This window comes from Pseudopipra pipra, chromosome 4 (genome assembly GCF_036250125.1).
Source record: "Pseudopipra pipra isolate bDixPip1 chromosome 4, bDixPip1.hap1, whole genome shotgun sequence".
In the NCBI taxonomy this organism is placed as follows: Eukaryota; Metazoa; Chordata; class Aves; order Passeriformes; family Pipridae; genus Pseudopipra; species Pseudopipra pipra.
In genome coordinates, this window is record NC_087552.1 from 43,261,692 (window position 1) to 43,282,851 (window position 21,160).

At 38.2% G+C, this 21,160-nt stretch overlaps 2 protein-coding genes across 2 annotated transcripts in view; one reads left to right on the forward strand and one right to left on the reverse strand.

Moving 5' to 3' along the window:
* The window catches only part of SNX25 (sorting nexin 25), a 73,865-nt gene that overhangs the window by 46,140 nt on the left and 6,565 nt on the right, over nucleotides 1-21,160 (forward strand). Inside the window, exons 8-14 of the mRNA XM_064652629.1 lie at nucleotides 5,712-5,843; nucleotides 7,727-8,002; nucleotides 11,745-11,900; nucleotides 14,348-14,479; nucleotides 18,410-18,550; nucleotides 19,100-19,213; nucleotides 19,723-19,887. Of these exons, the coding sequence (XP_064508699.1) occupies nucleotides 5,712-5,843; nucleotides 7,727-8,002; nucleotides 11,745-11,900; nucleotides 14,348-14,479; nucleotides 18,410-18,550; nucleotides 19,100-19,213; nucleotides 19,723-19,887 (1,116 nt within the window). The remainder of the gene's footprint in view (nucleotides 1-5,711; nucleotides 5,844-7,726; nucleotides 8,003-11,744; nucleotides 11,901-14,347; nucleotides 14,480-18,409; nucleotides 18,551-19,099; nucleotides 19,214-19,722; nucleotides 19,888-21,160) is intronic.
* LRP2BP (LRP2 binding protein) overlaps nucleotides 12,040-21,160 on the reverse strand; it is a 28,082-nt gene continuing 18,961 nt past the window's right edge. The window contains exon 8 of the mRNA XM_064652648.1: nucleotides 12,040-17,237. Within this exon, the coding sequence (XP_064508718.1) occupies nucleotides 17,160-17,237 (78 nt within the window). The 3' untranslated portion in view covers nucleotides 12,040-17,159. The remainder of the gene's footprint in view (nucleotides 17,238-21,160) is intronic.

The window sequence follows — 21,160 nt, forward strand, 5'->3', positions numbered from 1 at the left end:
TAAGCTTTTGATGTGTTTCTGTGATGAAGCCCTAGAACCCCCTCCACAGCCATGTCAGTTTAGAAAATAGGAAAACTGCTTCTCTCTTCTGTTGTCCCCAACTCTCAGTTGCCATGAAAGAAGCTGAGGGAGGTTGAATGAAGGCCAGATGAGAGAGAGGCTATGCTGTCCCCTTCTGAGCACAGAAAAATGCTCAAGGCTTAGCTGAGGAAGCAGTCTCTCTTCACTGTTGCTTCTTCCCATCCTCTTTTAGCACTGAGGCAGCTGCAGTCTGGATTCTCATTTCAAGGCAGCCAGTGTTATTTTGAATGTTGGCCCCTCCTATATGGGCTGTATTGACTGAACATTCAAGCTTTTTTCTAGGCAAAAGGGAAAGGCATTGTTTGGGATTTAGTAGATAAGATAGTGTTGGTATGTTGCTGCTGGTGGCCCATAAATTTCTCCTTAGAGTTTGTTTGTGTCAGCTTTTCTGTTAAGGTAGCATCTAACTTGTAGAATAACTAGTCTGTGCAGAAGAAACTGTAAGTTTGCTTTCTTTTCTTCAACTTGCATGAAAAAGGTCAGAAATGGCCATTTACTGGTGGTGTTTTGAATTAATATTTTATGTGTAAGTGTGGTACAGAAGCTTGAATACGTTATAAACTCTGTGGAATTTTTGATACTAGTTGGACAAAGAACTGACTAGTGAACTAAACTTGTATTTTGATTTCAGCTATGCGTCCTACAGAAAGCTTTCTCTTTACTGCAGTAGTAGGGGAGTAATAGCATTGCTGGTAAAAATGCATGGAGATGGATTATTTGGAACTGTCAATGTTCTCCTCTTACAGATATAAGAAACAGAATTTATGTGCTTTGAAATACATTTTTTTTTTCTTTCACAGCAGAAGATAATTATAAAACAGTGTCAGTTTCTGGTTTGACTATGCAGTGTTGTGATTTTTATTCATTTGACTTAGTACACATTTCACTCACCTCATTTTCCTGAATCCAGGTTCTCTAGGGAAATCCTGAATATGTGAATTATAATCAAATGCTTATAAGCAAAGAAACAAACAGATAAACCACAGCTACTCTCTGAATCTGAATTCTGTCATTAGCTCTGATACTGATTTGTACTCTGCCCATGATGTTAGATTTGTTTTCAGAGAAAATGCAGTTCAAATTAGTGTAGTATATGAAGCATCTCTTCTTAATGGTCAGTGCAGTTTCAGTCCATTTTCTTAGAAACTGTGCCTGCACAGTACTTCAGTAATTGAGTTCTTGTTATCTGTGTTCATTCAGCGATTTCCCCCCCCCCACACCGTGTTCAGTACAACAGCCACACCACCTTGTCTGTGAAATTTGACATATGGAGTCATAGCATCTTTTTAGTGGAGCTGTTTTGTGAATCATGAACTGTAGGAGGAGATCTGGGGATCTGATCCTTAACTACTTGTGAAATAGCAAGGAAACCATCTGAGTGTATTTTGAGGTGGAACCAGTTCGTGTCCATAATCCAGTGATGAGGACTAAGATGAAACTCCTGCAGAACTTGCTTCCGTTCGTCTGTGGATAGGTGTTGATGTAACTGATGACTTACCAGATTTTCTTCGTGATTTCCGAGCTTCAGGTTGTAAGATCATGTTATGTCAGGATATATCATGTTACAGAATTTGGGAATATTAAGAAAACAAGCTTCAATTGTTGTTCCCCTATTGCCTGAAGATGGGGTTTCTTATGACAGAAGTATGTTCCTGAACATGTGAGTCTCAAGGCAGGGATTTTTACATTAGTGTATGTGCAGTAAAATAGCTAGGTAGCTTATGTAGTTAGTATGTACTTGCTGATATGTAACTAATTATTACATTTAGTTCGGCTACTGCTTTATGTGACAGTCTCCTGACGACTTACCTCTTTTTAAAACATAACAAGATGAACATAGGCTGTAATTTTAGTCAGTATACAGACAAAGCATTAGTTAATGCAACTTGGAAAGACAGACGTATTTTTCCAGAATTATTTTTTACATTCCACTTGTTCTTGTCTTCTACCAAAAACCAAAAAATCCAAAGCAGCAACCAGAAGTCCTGCAGTCTGTCTGTGTGCCATCAGCCCATCAGAAAATCTCCCCTAGTGACCCAAATTCTGTTCATCCCAACCATCTGCAGTGCTGTTATCAGATGTTTATTCATTATAGGCCAATGTGGTTGTAGTGAATTGGAAGCTGGTGTGTTGCAAAGAAATATAGTACAATGCATCTATTCCATGTGGGGTGGCCATGCAGACCCTTCCAAATTAGCTAGTTGTTCTATGTTCCTCTACAGAGAGAGGTTATATCTGTCTTCAGGGGCCTGCCAGAACCAAGTCTCTGCTTTGTAGGGCCAGGAACAAGGCTCTTCTGTGTGCGTATGATAGGGATGCTGGTTAAGGCAGCCTGCTTGGGAAAAAAAATAAAAAAACTAAACCCTTCCTAGTCTTAGGGCAGAGCCTGTGACCAGCTGTGGTATATTAGTTGCTTTCCTGTTGGAGCAGGGAATTGATGTGGCAGCAGTAAAGCAGCTGGTTTTTCCAAACCCAGAAGCTGCTCTCGAGTTAAAAGGATTTGAAGGGTTGCTGTTGAGGCTAATAATTCTAAGATTATATCTGCTAACTGGATATTAGATTTGAGGGTGTGTACATGGGCCCTAATGCCCGCAGATGTGCCAGCATAGCTTAGAGCTTTGTACTCTAATCTGTAGTGATACTGAGTTATAAAATGATCTTTTGCTCAGGATTACAACTTACTGCAGAACCTCTTTCTTTAAATGGAAAGATCCTCCACAGAATGGTTGGGTGCCAGAAAAGACTGTCATGGTTTAACCTCCAGCCCTTGACAAAGCCCCATGCAGCCACACTCTCACTCCCCCACCAGCAGGACTGGGGAGAGAATCAGAAGGGTAAAAGCTGGAAAACTCATGGATTGAGATAAAGACAGTTTAATAGGGAAAGCAAAAGCCATGTACACAAGCAAAACAAAACAAGGAATTAATTCACTCCTTCCCATGGGATGGCAGGTGTTCAGCCATCTCCAGGAGAGCAGGGCCCCATCACATGTCGTGGTTACTTGGGAAGATAAAAGTCATCATTACAAACGTCTCCTCCTTCTTCCTCCCATGCACCCCCAACTTCCTTGCCAGCATGGCAGTATGAAAAGCAGAAAAGGCCTTGGCTCTGTGTAAGCCTTGCTCAGCAATAACAAAATCATCTCTATATTGTCAACCCTGTGTTCAGCACAAATACAAAACACAGCCCCATATCATCCACTGGGAAAAAAATTAACTCCTCCTAGCCAAAACCAGCACACATGCATTTTATGATAACTTTCCACCTCAAAATTAAAAACCTCTTGTGTCTACCATTGTTGTCATTGAAGCTTTAATATAATGTTTTTAGAACAGCATTTGGAACATATTAAATAATTCCAGGATAGTCTAGTGTTAAACAAAGAAAAACCAAGAAAATATTTGTGAGGTCTCACTTCTGTGAAAAAAATTTAAATAGGCTTTTCTGCCCATTAATTTAGCTTTTAAAGTGTTTTAGTTTGCTAGGTAACTATTAGGAGATTTGTGTAAAACTGTTATTAGGTACCACCACTTTGATTACCCTGGGGCACCGGTGCAATGGGCCCTTTCTAGGCAAGAGAGATGTTTGCACTTGCCTTGCTCCCTGCAGCAGCACTTAACCCCAGTTACCTTTGAGAGGGGAGGTTTGTTAGTTCCCCTCCTTGCTGGCAGTCTGAGTGGGGATACCTTGGATAATAGAGGCGTAGAGACCAAGGTGACCTCTCACTCAAGAAGTGACACCACATGCTCCCTGTTGTGATGTATTACCTCTGCTATTATTTACAGAGGTGACAGTCCTTGAGATGAAGACATCTGTTCAAGAGGCTGGAAGATCCTCTCCCACTTGTATTTTAAATCACTGTCCTTGGTAAAATGATTGCATAGAAAGTATGATGACACACAGCAATGCTAAACCACAGATTGGCCTTTAAATTGTCATCTCTGTGTTGTTCTCTTTGACAGCCTGATCATCATTTCTGTATTAAGCCTGGCTTAAGCAAGGCACTCTGTCATTCAGTGAGGATTATAGAGTGAGCTCTGAAAGGCAGATGTTCATATACCTGAGTAAGTCATGTCCAGGAGATACTGGTATGGTAAAGGATGAAGAGAAGAATAGCACATGGACTTTGAAGATGAAAATGAGCATTTCAGCTGAGACAAATATAATTTACTTAAACACTGCCTATAATTTGGGGGGAGCTATTTCAGACAAAACATAAGTGGCTGCAGTTGTTAAAGAACCACCTTAACTTGGTTCATTGAGGAAGTAACTTGTGCTAGTAATTTAGTGTGTGCCCATGTATGTAGTTTCCATTCATATAGTTTGAGACCAGGAAACTGTTTTTCCTACATGTAACTTGGTGTTAGAGTCTCACAGGTATTAGTTTTAGAAAAATTAGTTGTCTTCCCAAAAATAAAGAGATGCTGATACATGACCTGAATTGTATTATTATTAAGGTATCAGAAAACCCATATTAGAGAAATTATTAATGCCTCAGTCTCAGAGTTCATATCTTGTTCCATACCAATGAACTTTACTATAAAATGTAAATTCATAGGAAGATAAGACTCATGGGCCCCAGTGCTTAAGGACCTGCTTTTCTGTGAGTTGGTTGGTGCCATTGAGTAACAAAGCAAGAGACCAAAACCACTCTGGTTGGTGTATTTGGATTCCTGGCAATATAAGTAATGGCACTAAATGAGAGACATGAAAACTGGTTCAGCTACAAGACTGAAAAGCTGGAGAGGAAGGGGTGTTTGGTTTCGATCAGGTGTTTTGAAAATTGGTCCTATTTTGCAAAGAAAGACAAGGTTGTTCATTTTGTTCATCATGGGAAGTTCTGTTCATTTTGTCAGGGTTTTTTTTCGGGTATTTGTCTTAAAGAAAAGGCTCAGATTCACAAAAATAGTAGAGGATAAGGAAGTGATAATGGCCTTTTAATGCAACATCTTAATGGCTGCAGCATCTGCTTGGGTATGGGAAGTGTTTCATTTTCTGTTCTGCCTGATGTACACCCTTGTCTCTCTTCTCAGGAGAAGTCCTGAGCATTTTATCACAGAACATACTCTTTCCTGGCTGCATTTCTGATAGATGTTTTTCAATAACAGTTAGTGGGAACTGGCCAGCAAATGCCCTGGCTGCCAAGGTATTCCATCTTTCTCTGTGTCCCTGGTAATAATTGAGATACATCTCAAAGTTCTGTGGCCTGTGGTGTTACTCTTTGTTTGGAAGAAGTAAAGAACAGATCAGTTTGCTTCCAGCTTGGCTCCTCTGCTTTGCAGGAACATTGGAAGTTAAATTTTTGACGATAGCATTTAATGAGTGACTTGAAATGCCATCTTAGTCCTTTGGAATGTAGTCTTGTTTCCTGGTCACAAAGATGTGGAGATATTTACTATCTGATAGGAGCATAGATGCATTTATCTTCTAAGTACTTAACTTCCTTTTTTTTTTTTAACGAAGCAAAACTATTACTGTATAGAAGGTCTTTGTAGTTGAATCTAGTACATGTTTGTGGAATTCATAATGCTCCATGGGCACATGGAAAAAAAGATTTTCCCCATAAGGGATGGAGAGAAGCTAGAGTTAGGCATTTTCCCAGTTTTTATTCTTAGTTTTTCCTTCCTCAGATTCTTCAGTTCGAAGAAATTTTGGCCAACCCTTCATACCGAGAGCACTTCCGAATCTATATGGAAAGGATGGACAAGACGGCTTTGATCGGTCTTTGGGAGTCTGTGGAGAATTTGAAGAGTGCTAACAAGGTGGGAGAAATTGCAAGCCTATATGGCTTTGTACATTGACAGCAATCTCTGCTTGTTGTGATCTTGATGTTAGGAAATTTCTTGATCTTCTTAAAATATCAATAACATAGCATGGGTGCTAAGCAATTTGGGTTTTTTTTAACTACTTTATGTCAATATTAGAAGATAATATTGCAATTAAAATTTTTGGGCTGTTGTGATGATGATTTGCTGTTGTTTGGTGTAGCAACATCCCATAAAAGGGATACTTTATATGTAAAAGTAGTACAATTATTTCCCCCTCCACCAGAGAGTAAACTTGCAGTAATATATTGGCTTTAGTTGTATCAGCTCACATGAAACCTAGAAGTGCATTCCCATTGGATAGTCTGTACATAAGCTTCTCATCTTGCTAATTGCAGGTAGCCCATTCAATCCAAAACAGTGTAAACATGTGTATATATGTTTTTAAAATCCTTCTGGAAGAGAGGTTTTGCTTTAAAAGACCTCTCCATATTCTGTTGCTTATATAAGCAGGTAAGTTTCTCCAGGAATCCCACACTATTCTTAGAGGGAAGAAACACTACTATATTGTAATTTGTGCTAAAATAAAGTAGGAATAACAACCATGAAACAAGGATAGGAAATACCAGTTACAGTTGCAAGAAGTATCCTGAACCAATGCTGTGTAGCAAGAGTAGAGGACAAATTTGCAGTTTGTGAGCAGTGAGGTGGATTTTTGGGGGAGACTATTAAACCTCCAGGATTCACACTAGCATGAAATACGAATTTCATTATGGATGTCAGGTATCTTTTTATTCACTGTAATTTTACTGCCCTCTTATGTATAAAGGTTCTAGTCAATTGGAAAATAACATCCTGAAAACAAAGTGGCAAACTGTTGAATGTGAGGAGTGTGACCCATTGATACAATCTGAAGAAATGACTAACAACCAACTCAAGCTAGAGAGTGTTCATAAAAATGGTTTGTCAGGCGCTGTGAAGAGAGTTCTATAAATCAGTTTTGATTTGCAAACTGCTTGTGATTGGAAAAGATGCTATAAATCATTTTATGACCTTTCAGCTGTGATTTTGCTCTTTGCTTTCAAAACTATATGTATATACATATGTATCTGTATGTATATGCCACTACAGGGGCAGCTTTGATTACAAAAAGGTAAGGTCCTGCAGCCAGGTGGCTGTGATATTGTCTGACGAGGCAGGCAAGAACATTATGCTTTACCGAGGGAGTGGATAAAGCCTTTTTAGTTCAGATCAGTTTAGGGAGATGACAATTTAGAGATCTGATCATGGGCTGTGCTGTATTACTTCCTCTTTCCCGTTCATTAATGCAAAGTTCAATCCTATGCTCTGTGAAAATACCCAGCCTCTTGTACTGGTAAATATCTCTTCAGTTGTGCTTTTTTCTTTTCTTTTTTTTCTTTTTTTTTTTTCCCTTTTGTCTCTGAAATTAATTATGATCACATATAAAGTGAGTTGATCCTATTCAGCAGAAGATAGAGCTGATACAGCTGAGCTTTACAATCTAAACATAAAGTGGTGACCACAATGTTGCTCTAGCACTTTTCTTCCTTTTAATACCAGCTTTTGGAGCATACTTTTAAAAGCAGTGGGTGGGGAAGCTATGACAATTTTAGAGCACAGCTGTTTTTTGTCCTGACAAATATAAATACTTAGCTTGTAAAATTGACTGCTTAGCATAGGTGCACAGGCAGACAGCATGCTTGTTCTCAGTAAGAGTTTCACAGATGTGTTCTCATCATCTGGATAGGAAATTAGCTTGATTATCCTTCAAATTATGCACCTGGACCCTGAGTCATCCTGATATTTTTAACATGTTTTCATTATTCTTTTCTCCCTCCCTCTTCCTTCTTTCTTCCTAGTCTGAAATACCTCAGCTGGTGAGTGAAATTTATCAGAATTTTTTTGTGGAAAGCAGAGAAATACCTGTGGAAAAATCCCTTTATAAAGAAATACAGCAAAGTCTTGTGGGAAATAAAGGCATTGAAGTATTCTACAGAATTCAGGCAGATGTTTACGAAACTCTAAAGGACAGATACTACCCCTCATTCATTGTCAGTGATTTGTATGAGAGATCAGTCAAGAAGGAAGAAGAAAGAAGTTCTGCTCAGCTGACTCCTGAGGACAAAGATGAAGTGGTGAGTCACGCAAACAATTCCTTTCCCTTTTATTTAAGCTGATCTGAGAGATAATCCTGAGAAAAGCATATAGTAGCCTCTTCTGTCCTTGAGCTTTGGACTACTCTTCTTTATTCCTGATATAAGTGTCGTCGCTCTTATAGTTTCATCTGTTAACACTTGGATATTTACAAGCTCTTTGAAACAAAATGGTACAAAATGACTGACTAATTAAACTTAAAATTAGTTAAGGTAGATATTTCAGATTTCCAAACCTTCTGTATTTCACGTCTTTCGTTATGCTCCTTAGTAACATACCTCATAGAAGCTCAGCTGGTCTGCTTTTCGGTGAAGAAAATTTCACTGAAACATCAGTAGGTTTCTGCCCAGATGTTGTCTGTGCTGGTCTCTCATACATTTCCTAGATACTAAGTAGGTATTAAAGTTGCACAAAAGAGAAGAAAAAGGAATGAAAAATATAATCTCAGTGTGGTTTTTATTAATTAGTTGAAAATAAATTGATAGGCCATTTTAGAAGGTTAAGCTAGCACAAGAAGTCTTTAAGTACTAAAGCAGAGCATTCAAAATGTCACAAGCAATAATCCAATGGCAACTCTTCTTGGGGTGGGTTTTTTCCGTGGGTTGTGTAAATCAGTCATGTCAGGGGAACTTGTGTTGCAATTATCTAAGAACGTTTTGACAAGAGCAAGTCTCAGACTAGTGAGTGCATCTTTCAGTCGGTCTGCTGCTTCAGACCAGCATGGATATCTTCATTTTACTTATGAACTTTCTCAGAACACAATGAAATGTAACAGTTTGTCTAAAACTGGATCGAAATAAACAAATAAGCAGAATCCAGAAGTGGTGATCTACATTCTGCCCTTTAGAAACAATTTCTCCAGAACATAAGACTTTTGTATTTACTGCTTAAATACGGCTTTCATTTCTGTAGGTGAGTTATTATAGTCTCTGTATTCTGCATATCAACAAATCTGCAGAGATGAGCTGTTATAAGTAAATTACTTCCAATATGTGCTTTTAGAGCTTGCTGAATCTTTTCATTGTTTGTTTTTCCCTGTATTCTTTCCCTTGATGGAATATTCCAAGACATGTTTTCTAGTTTTCTCACTGCTAACTCAGCTATGTGTTGAGGGTGGTAGGTACTTCAAAGACTGTGTGTCTTTACCAGTTTTGTCCAGTACTTTCTAAAACATTAAATGTTGTGCTTTTTAATCTCTTTATATGCTTTATTCAGACTCTGACATGGATGGCCATTTCTCTAAGAAAACTGACAACACTTTAGGGCTAGCTGATCTCTGTCAGATAATATCTACTGCCAAAAAATTAGATTTTTGACATCAGTATCATCTGTCCTTCCTCTGAGTCCTTGGATATGTATGTGGCAGATTTGAAGTCTGTGTCTGCCCTCTTAAAGACTGATATATTGTCAAGTCTCCTTATAGGATTAAAGCTGACGTATTTTTTTTTTTAATTTTTAACAACTAATTAAGTGTGAAGTGTATCTCTTGAATAGAGCAGTTCTAATGGCACTGTGCCATGCTTCAGGGTCTTTGAGGTGAAAAAAAATTATAAGAAATTCTCTCTGAAGCTTCCATTGGTCTTTCAAATGTTGGGAAAAATGCAGTACTGTGTAATACATTTCTGTAATTTTTTCCCTCCCCATGTATACGAAACAACAGCTCAGAAATCAGATTCTGGAGGGATACATATTGTTAGCAAGTAGTGATTGGTTTTGGCTTAGTTTGGGTTTTGGGTCTACATCCTTACTTCTTGGGGCACTATGGGAGTTACCTTTCTTAATTTTCTATATATTTCACTGCTACAGCTGGATAGGTAAAAAGTCATCTAGTGCACTCATGGAGGTGAGGACAAAAGGATGAGCCTTGATTAAACGTGAGAAAATCAAGTTACAAGATAGGAATCAGGACAAGGCCAGACTGCGCGTTCTGCTGCAAGTGGAACAAGTTCTTTCTTCTTCTTTCCAGTTTGTTACCACTTTCTGTTTCCTGGACAAACCTCATTTAGAAGGTCACGAGTAGAAATACAGAAGCAAGCAGCATACAGAAGCATTCAGCCCTTTGAGGAAAGAGGGTGTGGGGATTGCATGGGTGCTGCATTGCTAAAATAAGACTGAAGTCTATGTTCTGCATCACTCTTAGAAAGAAAGCCATTTTGAATAACAGCCAATATTGTTAATTATTATTATTTGTATTACTGTAGTTCCGGGAGATGACAACAGGTTTCCATGAGCTGAGGTCTGTACACATGCTTGGAGGCAGTCTCTGACCTGAGGAGTTTACAGTCCATGCAGAATAGACAGAAGAAAAGATAGGGTGTAGAGCTAATGTTTATTACTCAGCCACATAGCAGGCAAATGCAGAGCTGGGCAAGGGCATGGATTTCTTAGCCTAGAACTCCTGACTTCTGGATTATGTTACCCTCTCCTATGAGGCAGTTATTATTGTTGCTACTGTATCTCTTCAGACTTTTTTTACTAAGATGTAAAATACAGTGGAATTTACAGTAGAATTGTCTCCTCTAAAACTTAATAATTTAGTAGAGATGAGACTTCCTTCTGTTAGCTTTTTGTTAATTATATAAAGATACAGCTTACTTAGTGGGAATATCATTAAAGAACATGGAGCTCCTGTTCATGAGATTAAACTCAGCTTCCTACAGATAAATTTAGATATATCCAGTCACAAAAAGACCTCAATGATCTTTGAATGGGGCAAGAATAAAAGCTGAATGCTGTGTTTGCTGTATCTCAAGGTCTTCATTGCCTATTTGGGGATGTACAGTAAGAAGGCGAGACTGAGGCAAATGCCAAAAGATGTTAAAGAGAATGTCACAGAAAGATGTGAAGTTTTCTATCTTTTGCATGCCCGTAGTACACAAGACAGAGAAAGCTATTGGTTTGTCTGAATGAATATATGATAATGATTTATGAGTTTAGGGTATGGGCATATGGGCTTTTAACACATTTTTATTAGCACTTCTAAAAATAGCATTAAAATCTGTTTGTGAAGCAAAAGGACTTGGTTTAAATTGTTCTGCAGGATGACAGATCTGTTTTGTGAAGATTTGTGGGAGGAATGTTGTTAGAACTGTGGGGTTATTTTGGTTTTGTTCCTCACTGTCCCATCTCATTATCCTTCAGCTCAGAGCTAAGTATTTGCTTTTCTGTTTGGCTCTGAATATTGATCATGACTATTAAGCTGTTGTTGCTTTTAAAATAAACTTTAATTCTGCCTCTCACTTACACTAAAGCCTTAGCTTGAAGGTCATTTTACACAGTTGGCAAGAGTTGCCAAAGAACTGTAGTAGGAATGGTAATGAGGCTTTGTCTGTTGGGGTTTTGGGGATTTGGTTTGGTTTTTTATAACAGACTGATGTTTCAGGTTGGATATGGTGGTTGGAATATCTGTTATACATACATTTTTGTCTACGTCAAGAAGTGTTCTTACACATAAAATGCTTAGCAAGCAAATAATAACCCATCCCTGCCCCATCCATGGAAGTGTTCAAGGCCAGCCTGAATGGGGCTCTGAGCTTTCCTCGTCTAGTGGAAAGTGTCCGTGCCCATGGCAGGGGGATTGGAACTAGGTGACCTTTAAGGTCCCTTCCAGCCCATACATTCTATCATTCTATGAATAACTGTCTCTTTTTTTTATATTAATGTTGCAATTATTAATGTTGCATTAATGTTGCAATTAATGTTGCACCCATTCTCTTTTTCTAGAGCCAAGGTTGTGAAGAAGCTACTGAAGAATGCAGCACAAGAATTAATGAACAGGCCAGTTATGCTGTTAATAAACTTCGCCAGCTAAATGACAAGCTTGAGTATAAGAAACAGGCTCTAAATTCCATATGTAATTCACCAAAACCCGACAAAAAGGTAAGTACCTTTACTGTCTTCAGGTTTGGTTTGTTTGGATTTTTTTTAAATATTATGTGTATGTTTGTATAATATCCAGTTGTCACACTTGCACAGGTCAGATTGCTATTTCAATCAACTTGATAAATAGGAGGCGAAATCAGAGCTGTTTTAATTGTTTATTTTTTCAATTTTTTAAAAGCTATTTTAACTAAAATTGCAGATATGATTTACATTGCTTTGTTTGCCATGGAATAACGACCACTCTCGTAGTGGTCTTGCTGCTTTGTCGGTGGGAAATAGCGTTCCTTCCTTCCCTCCCTGCCCTGCCGAGTCCGTGTAATCCCTTGTGGCAGCCTGTGTCCTGCCCCTGCCTCTCCCACAGCGCTGCCGCGGAGGGATGTGCTGGTCAACTCCCGCGCCCTCTGCTGGCTGTGAAGAGCACAGCACAGCTCCATAACCCAGCTGTGACGGATTTGGTCGAATAAAGGGATAAAAAAAGCCCCAAACCTATAAAAGTGACTGATTTCCTTTATTAGGAACTAGGAGAAAGCACACTGTCACTAGATGAAAAATTCTGAGGGATATGAAATTTCAGCACTCTGGACTTGGGCTAAAAACAAACAAATAAAAGAATCTCCTTTTCTCTTGCGAAGTGAAACAGTTAAGCAGTCTGAGACAATATTCCAGGAGAAGCAAGTGATTTGCATATGGCTTAGGCCGACTCATTTGCGTTTCTACCGGGGTGATATTACAGGACTGTTGTTCAGACGCAGGTGGGCCAAGCTTGTCAGGTGTACTGAGACTGCTTGGTTGCAAATGGTAGACGGTGGGTGAGACCAACAAATAGCCAAGGCATCTCCCTAAAATGACCTCCTGCTTCGGGTGACAGATATGTACCTAGGCATTAGTCATTGCTCAGGAGCTGGATTTTTCATATATTTGTTCCTTCACTTAGGGTGAATGGTAAGATGCTGGTCTGAATAGAAGTTGACTTGTTCTCTGCCACTCCAGCTCTGAGGATAGCTGTCTCTAAGAGAAAGATGTGAGCACTAGCATTTGAGGCTACCCTGGCTAACTATTCCCTCTGTCCCTTGCACATCTTCCTTCTGCCAGAGGTTACTGCAGACAGCTGAAAATCTGTTTGCAGCTCTTCTGGGGTGTCCCCCTTCAAGCCCAAGCCATTCTATGATTCTCTATGACTAAATCTTTATATATTATTCCATTCACATGGATGTATCACTTCTAAGTTCCCTTTGCGTTCTTGGAACATAATAGCTATATTCTTTCTATACTTTAAGCTCTTGGGGAGGCAGGGATTGTAGTCCTACTAAAGTAGTGGGGTTTTCCCTGTATGTTTTTGTTTCTAAAATATTCTTTGTCTTTGAAAATATTTATCTGTCTGGAACAGAATAGTAAAATGGATCCAGCATCATTGTAAAGACTGTGTTTTGTTTGTAAATGTAGCAGCTTTGAAACCTTAGCAGTTCTTCTGTACTATTGCATGTTCCTGGATGCCACTGGAGTCAATGCAATGTGACTGTAGAGCAGTCTCTATGTTGATAGTAAATAAATTAAAATAAAAAATTATTCTGAAGGTTAGGTATCTGCTAGAATGTTGTTCTATAGCTGTCATGTAGATAACATTTCATATTTAGCATGAGAAAAAAATTCTGAACGAGACAGAATTACTGTAGCTCTGTAGAATGCACCACTTGTGGTACGTGTGATAGAACTAATCAGTTTGTGTGGTGTATCATGTTTAAAAATAAAGTAAAAAAGTGTCAGCTGCTTTTGCCATATTTCTAACGTCACATCTTATGTATACTTCCACCTTTTGTTGTCATTCTGTCTCCTGGAAGGGTGTTTGTTTACTTATTTTTTTTGCTGATATGATGAGAGACACTGTTTCTCCTTTATTAGATTATGATGGTGAGTTACGTCTTGACAAGAATGTCTTTTTAAATTTGTGCTTTCCACAGTAATAAATCCTTGCCTCTTCAAAACTAAAATGAAATAAGTGATAACTTCCTGAATTATTGTTAACATAGCTAAATTCCTAGAAATGAAATCTATTTGCGTAGTGTATACCTGAAGGTGATAAGGAGGATGTCTTCAGCAATGCCTATTTCAGTAAAGGCAATTTCAACTTTGTATAAAGCATTCAGTATGTAATATACAATCCAATCTCAAGTGCCGTTTATGCTGATAGTGTGATAGTAGCGTGTACTTCTAACTTGTTTTTTATTTTAGTATCAGGGTCGACCGTTAAGATTGCTGTGTATTATAGGAGATCATAAGAGGCATCATTGATTCTCTCACTTTTGATTTTTTTTTTCCAATCCATGTGAATTGTTCTCCCCCTGCTTTTGTACCTTTTCTTTATGAACACTGTCCCCAAGGACACAACTAGGCATGTTGCATGAGCTTTTTCTTACCAACTGTAATCAATAAACTTTCCTCTTCAGATTGTTTCTAAGCTGAAAGATGAAATTACTCTGATGGAGAGAGAGCACAGTGATCTTCAGCTGCACATTGCAAGAACGGACTGGTGGTGTGAGAATCTTGGCATGTGGAAAGCCTTCATTGTCTCAGGCGAGGTATGGGATTTTTTTATGGCTTTTTGTCTTCTGGGTCAGTTCAAACTTGCATGAAAAGTGGAGGAAAAATGCGTAGCTACTTTCCTTATACCTTTGTGTACACTGTTTATACTTAATACTGACTTGTGGGGGAAGGAACCCTCTTCTGAGTTCCTCTTGTTTCTCAGTGGCTACTGTGATGCATATACAAAATTTCTGTTCTTCAAACACAGTTGTAATGGAGTTATAAAAATTACCTGCATGAACATAAACTGGTTTTGACAGTTTGCTATCTTAGAGGCATTGTTTTTCATGAGAACTGTCTCTTGTTATATTACCATGCTATTGCACTTGGGTGCAGTTGTGTCTCTGCTGTGTCTCAAAGATGCGGTACTTACACTCATTGTTTTATAGTATTATATTTACTAGCAGTACAGTTTCAGGGGACTAGAATACCCAGAAAGAAAGTGCTTTATATCTGTAAGATGAAGTTACATTTTTTTTTTTTTCTTGTTCTGCTTTTCTATTTGGGCGTAAGCAGACAGTTGTAGAATGAATGTAAAAAAACTCGTAATGAAAACAAGTATTACCATCTCCTAGCTTACTAACACTTGCCAATCAGTGAATGCTTGTTATGTAGTACGTAACAGGAACATAAGCAATCTTCTTGACAGTATCCCTACAGAGAATTAAAGATTAATTGGGTCTCTACTGGCTTGCCTTCCTACGTCATTAAGAAAATATTCCTGGAACGAATATAAGTAGTTATCTTGAGGTAACTTTTTGTTGAAGGAAAAGTATGTGCTGTTGAGTTTATTTGGTTGTCTCTTAAGCTCTTGCAAGCTATTGATAGGTCTGTTAACAATTAAAGTCATTGTCTGTAAAAGAAGAAATTAAATCCAACGGGTTAAAAACTTAAGGTAACATTTTTAAAACCAAATTCTGCATGTGCAAACATCTGGATTTGGATTTGTTTTAACGCTGTTTGCAAGTGACACAGTCGAGAGTTGAGAAGCTCTTAAGTTGTCTTTTAAGAGTTATCTGTAGCTTATGAAGCCTAGTTTTAAAATCTGGCAGTGCTGTGTGCAGCAAAACTGCAGAAGGGCAGCTTTGTGGTAAGGGGCACCATACACAACTGTCCAGTGTCTCCCATACTACCAGAGGAGAAAGTAGTTTGGCTAAATAAGATGGAAGTTGGAAGAGGCTTCTAATTACTTGCTGCCTTAACTATAACTTAAAAGTAGTACTAGAATAGGTAATGAACTGTAGGTTTGCATTAGTTGTCTTGTTTGCGGCTCTGTGCTTCGAAGGATAGGCTGGAGAAAACATCTATGTTGTAATTATCTATGTTAATTAATTGCTTGAGAATATTCTGGCTGCAGCTGATTTCAGGGGCATGAGTAGATGACACTGTCTTCCTATCTGCAAAATATGCTGTTGTTAATCCCAGGATGTACCTCTGTGATTTTAGAGAGAGAAAAACTTGGTAGCCCTATTGTTTTGCAGTAAAGCTTAGTAAAAGTAAATTTGGATATAGAAGTAAGCTGAAAGTATAATAGCCTATCATTGACCTTTTAAACTGATTACTAAACCAGTTGATAGCACATAAAAACCTAGAGTTACCTAAGATTTGAAAAAACCCCATGTCTCCCTTGTCCAAAGAATGACTGTTTCAGAGCATAACATCTTTTAAAAAATCTATTGCTTTCATAAGCAAGTTTGTAGATCTGAATAAGAGGAAAAAACCTGCGTATTTCCTGCTGTTACCACACCCCACACTCAGGTAAGAGGTGACTAGAAAGCTGCTCAGTGGAAAAAGGCCTGGGAGCCTTGAGTGAGGAACTTCTCCCATAAGAAGTGATTCTGAAAGCACTTTCATTTGCTTAACTTAGCAGAAGGGAGAGAATCAGAGGAATAGGGCTCTCTAGTTTGAATTTATTCATGATAGCAGTTGTATGAGATGGTGCCTGTTAACAGCAGAGGACTAGTTCTCCTGGTTTAGAAGACCTCCTAACATCCCATCTTTCTGTTTTCCAGTTGACTCATTAATTTGGAAAAACAAATGCACAAGTACATAAGTTGATCAAGAATTTTACATTCTTAAAAAGCTTCTGAAGACTTTCAGTATTTATATGAGAGAATTTGAGGGTACTTGAAGAAAGTTGTAATATGTCTCCATCTAGTAATCAGAATTTAAATAATTTTGCGCATGGATCCTAACTTGAAGTAGGAGTACTAAGTCCTCTCATTCTGAGAATATGCTTCTAGAGCAGTGACTCTCTCCTGACAATTACAGTTCAGATGACCCTACACACATGCAAACCCTTGCCCTGGGAACAAATGCAGAATGGAGAATGATAGGCATGACTCTAATCAGCAATTTCAGCACTGATCTCCCAGTATTCAAAAGTTGCAGCCAGGAGGTGTTTGCAGCTTGTAGGTGAGCACAGATCCAATCTAGCTCAGGGGTACACAGGGTAGAGACTGTCCCACACAATCCCAATTCTTCTGGGCCATGTTTCTCTAAACTGTATTTTGGAGGCTGTTCAAGCATCTGTCTGCAGTACTCTGGCAGGAGATGGGCAGTTCCCCAAATAGCTGCACTGAGAAACAGGCATATCTTCAGGCATTCAGGCTGGTGCTTTGTATTCTGTCTGGGTTCTGCTGCAGCCTTTTTACACAGATATGTGAAATCTGGGCCTCAGATTTGTCTTCCCAGTTGTCCATGTGCAGCTTTAGGAATCACAGGGAATATTCTCCATGTACAGCTCTGAATGGCCTAAAAATATGAAGGTATATTTTAGCTGCGTGTCTTTTACAACAGTAATGTAGTCACTTGTCAAATTATGCATCAATAGCATTAAGTGTTGTCAGACCTTTACAGCCTTTGCAGGGTTCTCAGAAAATGTGTCATAATTATATGAATTTTAAAGTTTATTTTTATCCTAATTAGGTAGTTAGTTCAACTATTCTTTAGAAAAAGCTTGAAAATGATAACTTCCTCAAAAAGATTGTGAAAGTGGTATTTTATAATTACCTTTCAGTTATTTGCATGTGTGTAAAGACAAAGCCTTCCTAGAGTTAAGTATTTTATGCATTTCTCTTATTTGCCTTTCATAATAAATTTAGCTGTCTCCTCAAAATAAGTAAACAAAAATCTTTTACGAGTAGAACAAAAGGATGAAATTCTTATGTCAGTTCTTACATTAAATGAAGAAATAATGTGGTCACACTGCTGCTGTGGTCTCAAGAAAAATTGCTTAACTTCTTTACTGTAGTTTTCCCATTTGCACAATGTGGTTAATTGGTTCTCGTTCCTCTGACTGAGGATTGTAGAGTTTGATTCATTAGTATTTTTGTAAAGTTTTAAGTCCCTCAGACATAAACACTGCATGGATACCACTTCCTCTGTCCATGCAGAATGGCTCAAGTGAGTAGAGAAATCACTGAGACAGCACTAGCTGTCACAGGGCCCAGCTGCAGAGCTGCTGTGCCTGGCATGTGGATGAGCCTCAACAGGGCACTGGGAAGGAAGCGTAGGAATAAAGGGAGAACACTCAGGTAAATGCAGATAGGAGAGATGGAGTATTGATAACCAGAATGGAGTATTGATAATCAGAAAGCTATATGATAGGGACCTTAAAAACCAAAATAATACACTCACCTGTTTGAATAAGACATGTCAGTGAGATTTGATTGCTGGTGGACAGCATTGCTAAGCTTTATGTGAGGTACCATAGTGGTTAGCTAGAGGACTGATTCAGGACTGGCACAGCATTTGGGTGAAGTTCAGTTCAGTAAGGGTGTTGCTCCATATGTAGCTTTCAAATCTCAAGAGAAGCATGGGACTGATGATGACTGAGTTTGCAAGCCAGTCATCTGGCAGCTCAAATGTTCCACTGTTTTACTTTCAATGTAGTATAACTTATCTGCTGGTTTCTTCCCCACAAGGTTTTAGAAGAGAATGGAGAACAAGTGCCCTGTTACTCTGTCATGGTGAGTTTACAAGAAGTTGGTGGAGCTGAAACTAAGAACTGGACTGTTCCCAGGAAGCTCAATGAGTTTCAGAACCTACACCGCAAACTCAGTGAGGTACGAATCTCAGCTAAGGGAGGAAGATACAAATTTCTGAAATTTATCAGAATGATAAAAATTTAATACTGCCAGTTTTAATGCAGCCTTTTGGCTTTTAGCCTTTTAGAGCTAGTTTTCTGTCTGAATATTTCTGGTCTCTTACAGAGAGAGATGCTTATAAGACTTATTTATAATTTTGTTTTCCCCTCTTAATAATGTTTTACTGGACTAACCCAATGTCAGAATGCTATATGTTCTTCACTGTCATGGAAGAGCTGACTGTAAAAACTAGATTTTGTCTCTGGCTTCCAGGGAAGTATTAGAAATGACAGCTTTTGGGGACAGAGAACGTTTCTTTTTATAGCGCTTTAACCTTTCTGTACGATAAGGGATAGATGATGGTGGTGGGAAGGGAAGCCTCTAGTGGGTAAGGGAGGTGTTTTTCAGGGTGCTGAGAGGGGTGTGGAAGGGAGATGAGAGTACAAAAGAGTTTCTTCATTTCCATTCTGAACCAGTTGTCTTTTACTCCACATGCATTTTAAGTGAGCTCTCCTCTCTCCTACACAGTGTTTTCCATCATTAAAAAAAGTTCAGTTGCCTTCTCTCAGCAAGCTGCCCTTCAAATCCATAGACCAGAAATTCATGGAGAAATCCAAGAACCAGCTTAATAACTTTCTGCAGGTAAGAAAACAAAACCAAAACCAACAGATATCTAAACAGCAGAATGAGAGAATGTTGTCTCTTTATTGCCTAAAGAGAGAGTCTAGAACAAATGGGTCAGATGTAAGGTTTGATATAAATGTTGAAGTTGTCTAAAATGCCTGGAGTTGAGTTTGATTGATAGTAACCATTCCTCCAGTGGTAAGTTAATTTAAACTTCAGTTAATTAAGAAATCATAAGTAATGAATCCTGTAATTGCCACTTTTAGCTACAACACTTCTCAACAAATTCCTTAAAAATGAGAACTTTTATTAAAAAAAGAAAGTTGTAAGATTAAAAACTTCAATCTTAATAGTTCCAGTACTTTAGACCTAGCTTGTTATAGTATCTTTGTGAGACATGGATTTTTTTTTCCTCACACTGCCTCTGAGCCATGACTTACTTGGTTATAGTGGATGGCTTGACACATCTTATTCCTTAACAAGAAATGTTTAATTGACATGTTTCAGTAATTATTTTTCTTTCATAGAAATTACTCTCTGATGAAAGACTCTGCCAGAGTGAAGCACTTTATGCCTTCTTGAGCCCTTCCCCAGAGCACCTCAAAGTTATTGATGTGCAAGGAAAGAAGTCATCTTTTTCACTCTCCTCATTTCTTGAACGACTTCCTGGTGATTTGTTTTCTCATCAGGAGGTAAGTAGTAGAAAAGTAATCTTCCCAAATTTAATTACTTATACAAAGTAAGCAGGGAAAGTCATTAGTGTTTGAATGGTAGGTAATATTGGAAGACATTTCCAAAAGTGATTTGTAATTTACTGGAAGTGAACGAAGAGTCAAAAATAAGAGCTATCTATGAATTTAAAAGGTGTTTATTAACAAAATAAGTTTCCTGTCCTTTGATAAATGCATATAGGCAAATGCATAAGCTATCACAAATAAACAAATTGTAGTCCATATGGGATTGTTTATTTTTTTTATAGCGGAATTTGCCTCTTTTTTGAGGTCTTGATATGCATATTTCAGAGGAGCTTTGGCATGTAAAAATAATTCTCTCTTGGGAAGATTGTCTTGGCAGGAGCTGTGTGTCCTTAATAATTCTATGACAACTTCTGAAGCAAAGATAGTTTTGACCAAAAATGTTGGCAAGTAGTGCAGGCTTACTGAGGGAATTTGGAAATGCAGGCAGGAACCTATGTGGGCAAAGCAGTTGGAGAATTTGATATTAACCCATAAAAAACCACGTCTATCAAAATGCAGTGAATAAAAGATTAGTGACTGAAATAGCTTATTGACTAGAATCAACCATAATTCCATGGCACTCTGTTCTGTGTTGCTCATGTTGCAGATATGCAACCTTCAAGGAGTTGTTTCTATTCCCCATTTTAGTTATATGTTATGAAATAATTAATTTCTTATGTGCTGTATTTGTCTGCAGTGGATGGGTATTCTGCAGGATAATTGAAGTTTGGGGAAGAGGTACAGTTCTAGCCTCCTAATAGGCAGAGAGGTGGTCTTGCATCTCTCAGAAATAAGAAAATTCTATATACATTTTTCAAAATTACATTCTGTTTGCATATAGATGCTGAATGCATGTGCCTCATTTCAGAGTAATAAATATAAAGAAAGTTGGAGAAACTAGATTTGGACTTCAGTAGAAGTACTGCAGTTCTAAAACCAAAAGTGCATTCACTAAAATGACTGTTAAGAAGTAGCATAAAAGCATAGAAGCATGCAGCTATTTGTATTTTGCTATTTAATTGAAAAACATCCTCAAGACAAAAGCCAGGCTGCGTGTATATTGTATTATGTGAACACATAGGAGGAAATAGTTAGGAAATATGGGAAAGAGAAAATAAGTAAATAAAGCAAGGAATTAGTAAGTAAGATCCCCTGGGAAAATGTTTTTGCAGATGCTGGGGTCTATCAGTGCTAGTCACGTTTTGAACATGACCTCCTAAGGGCATAG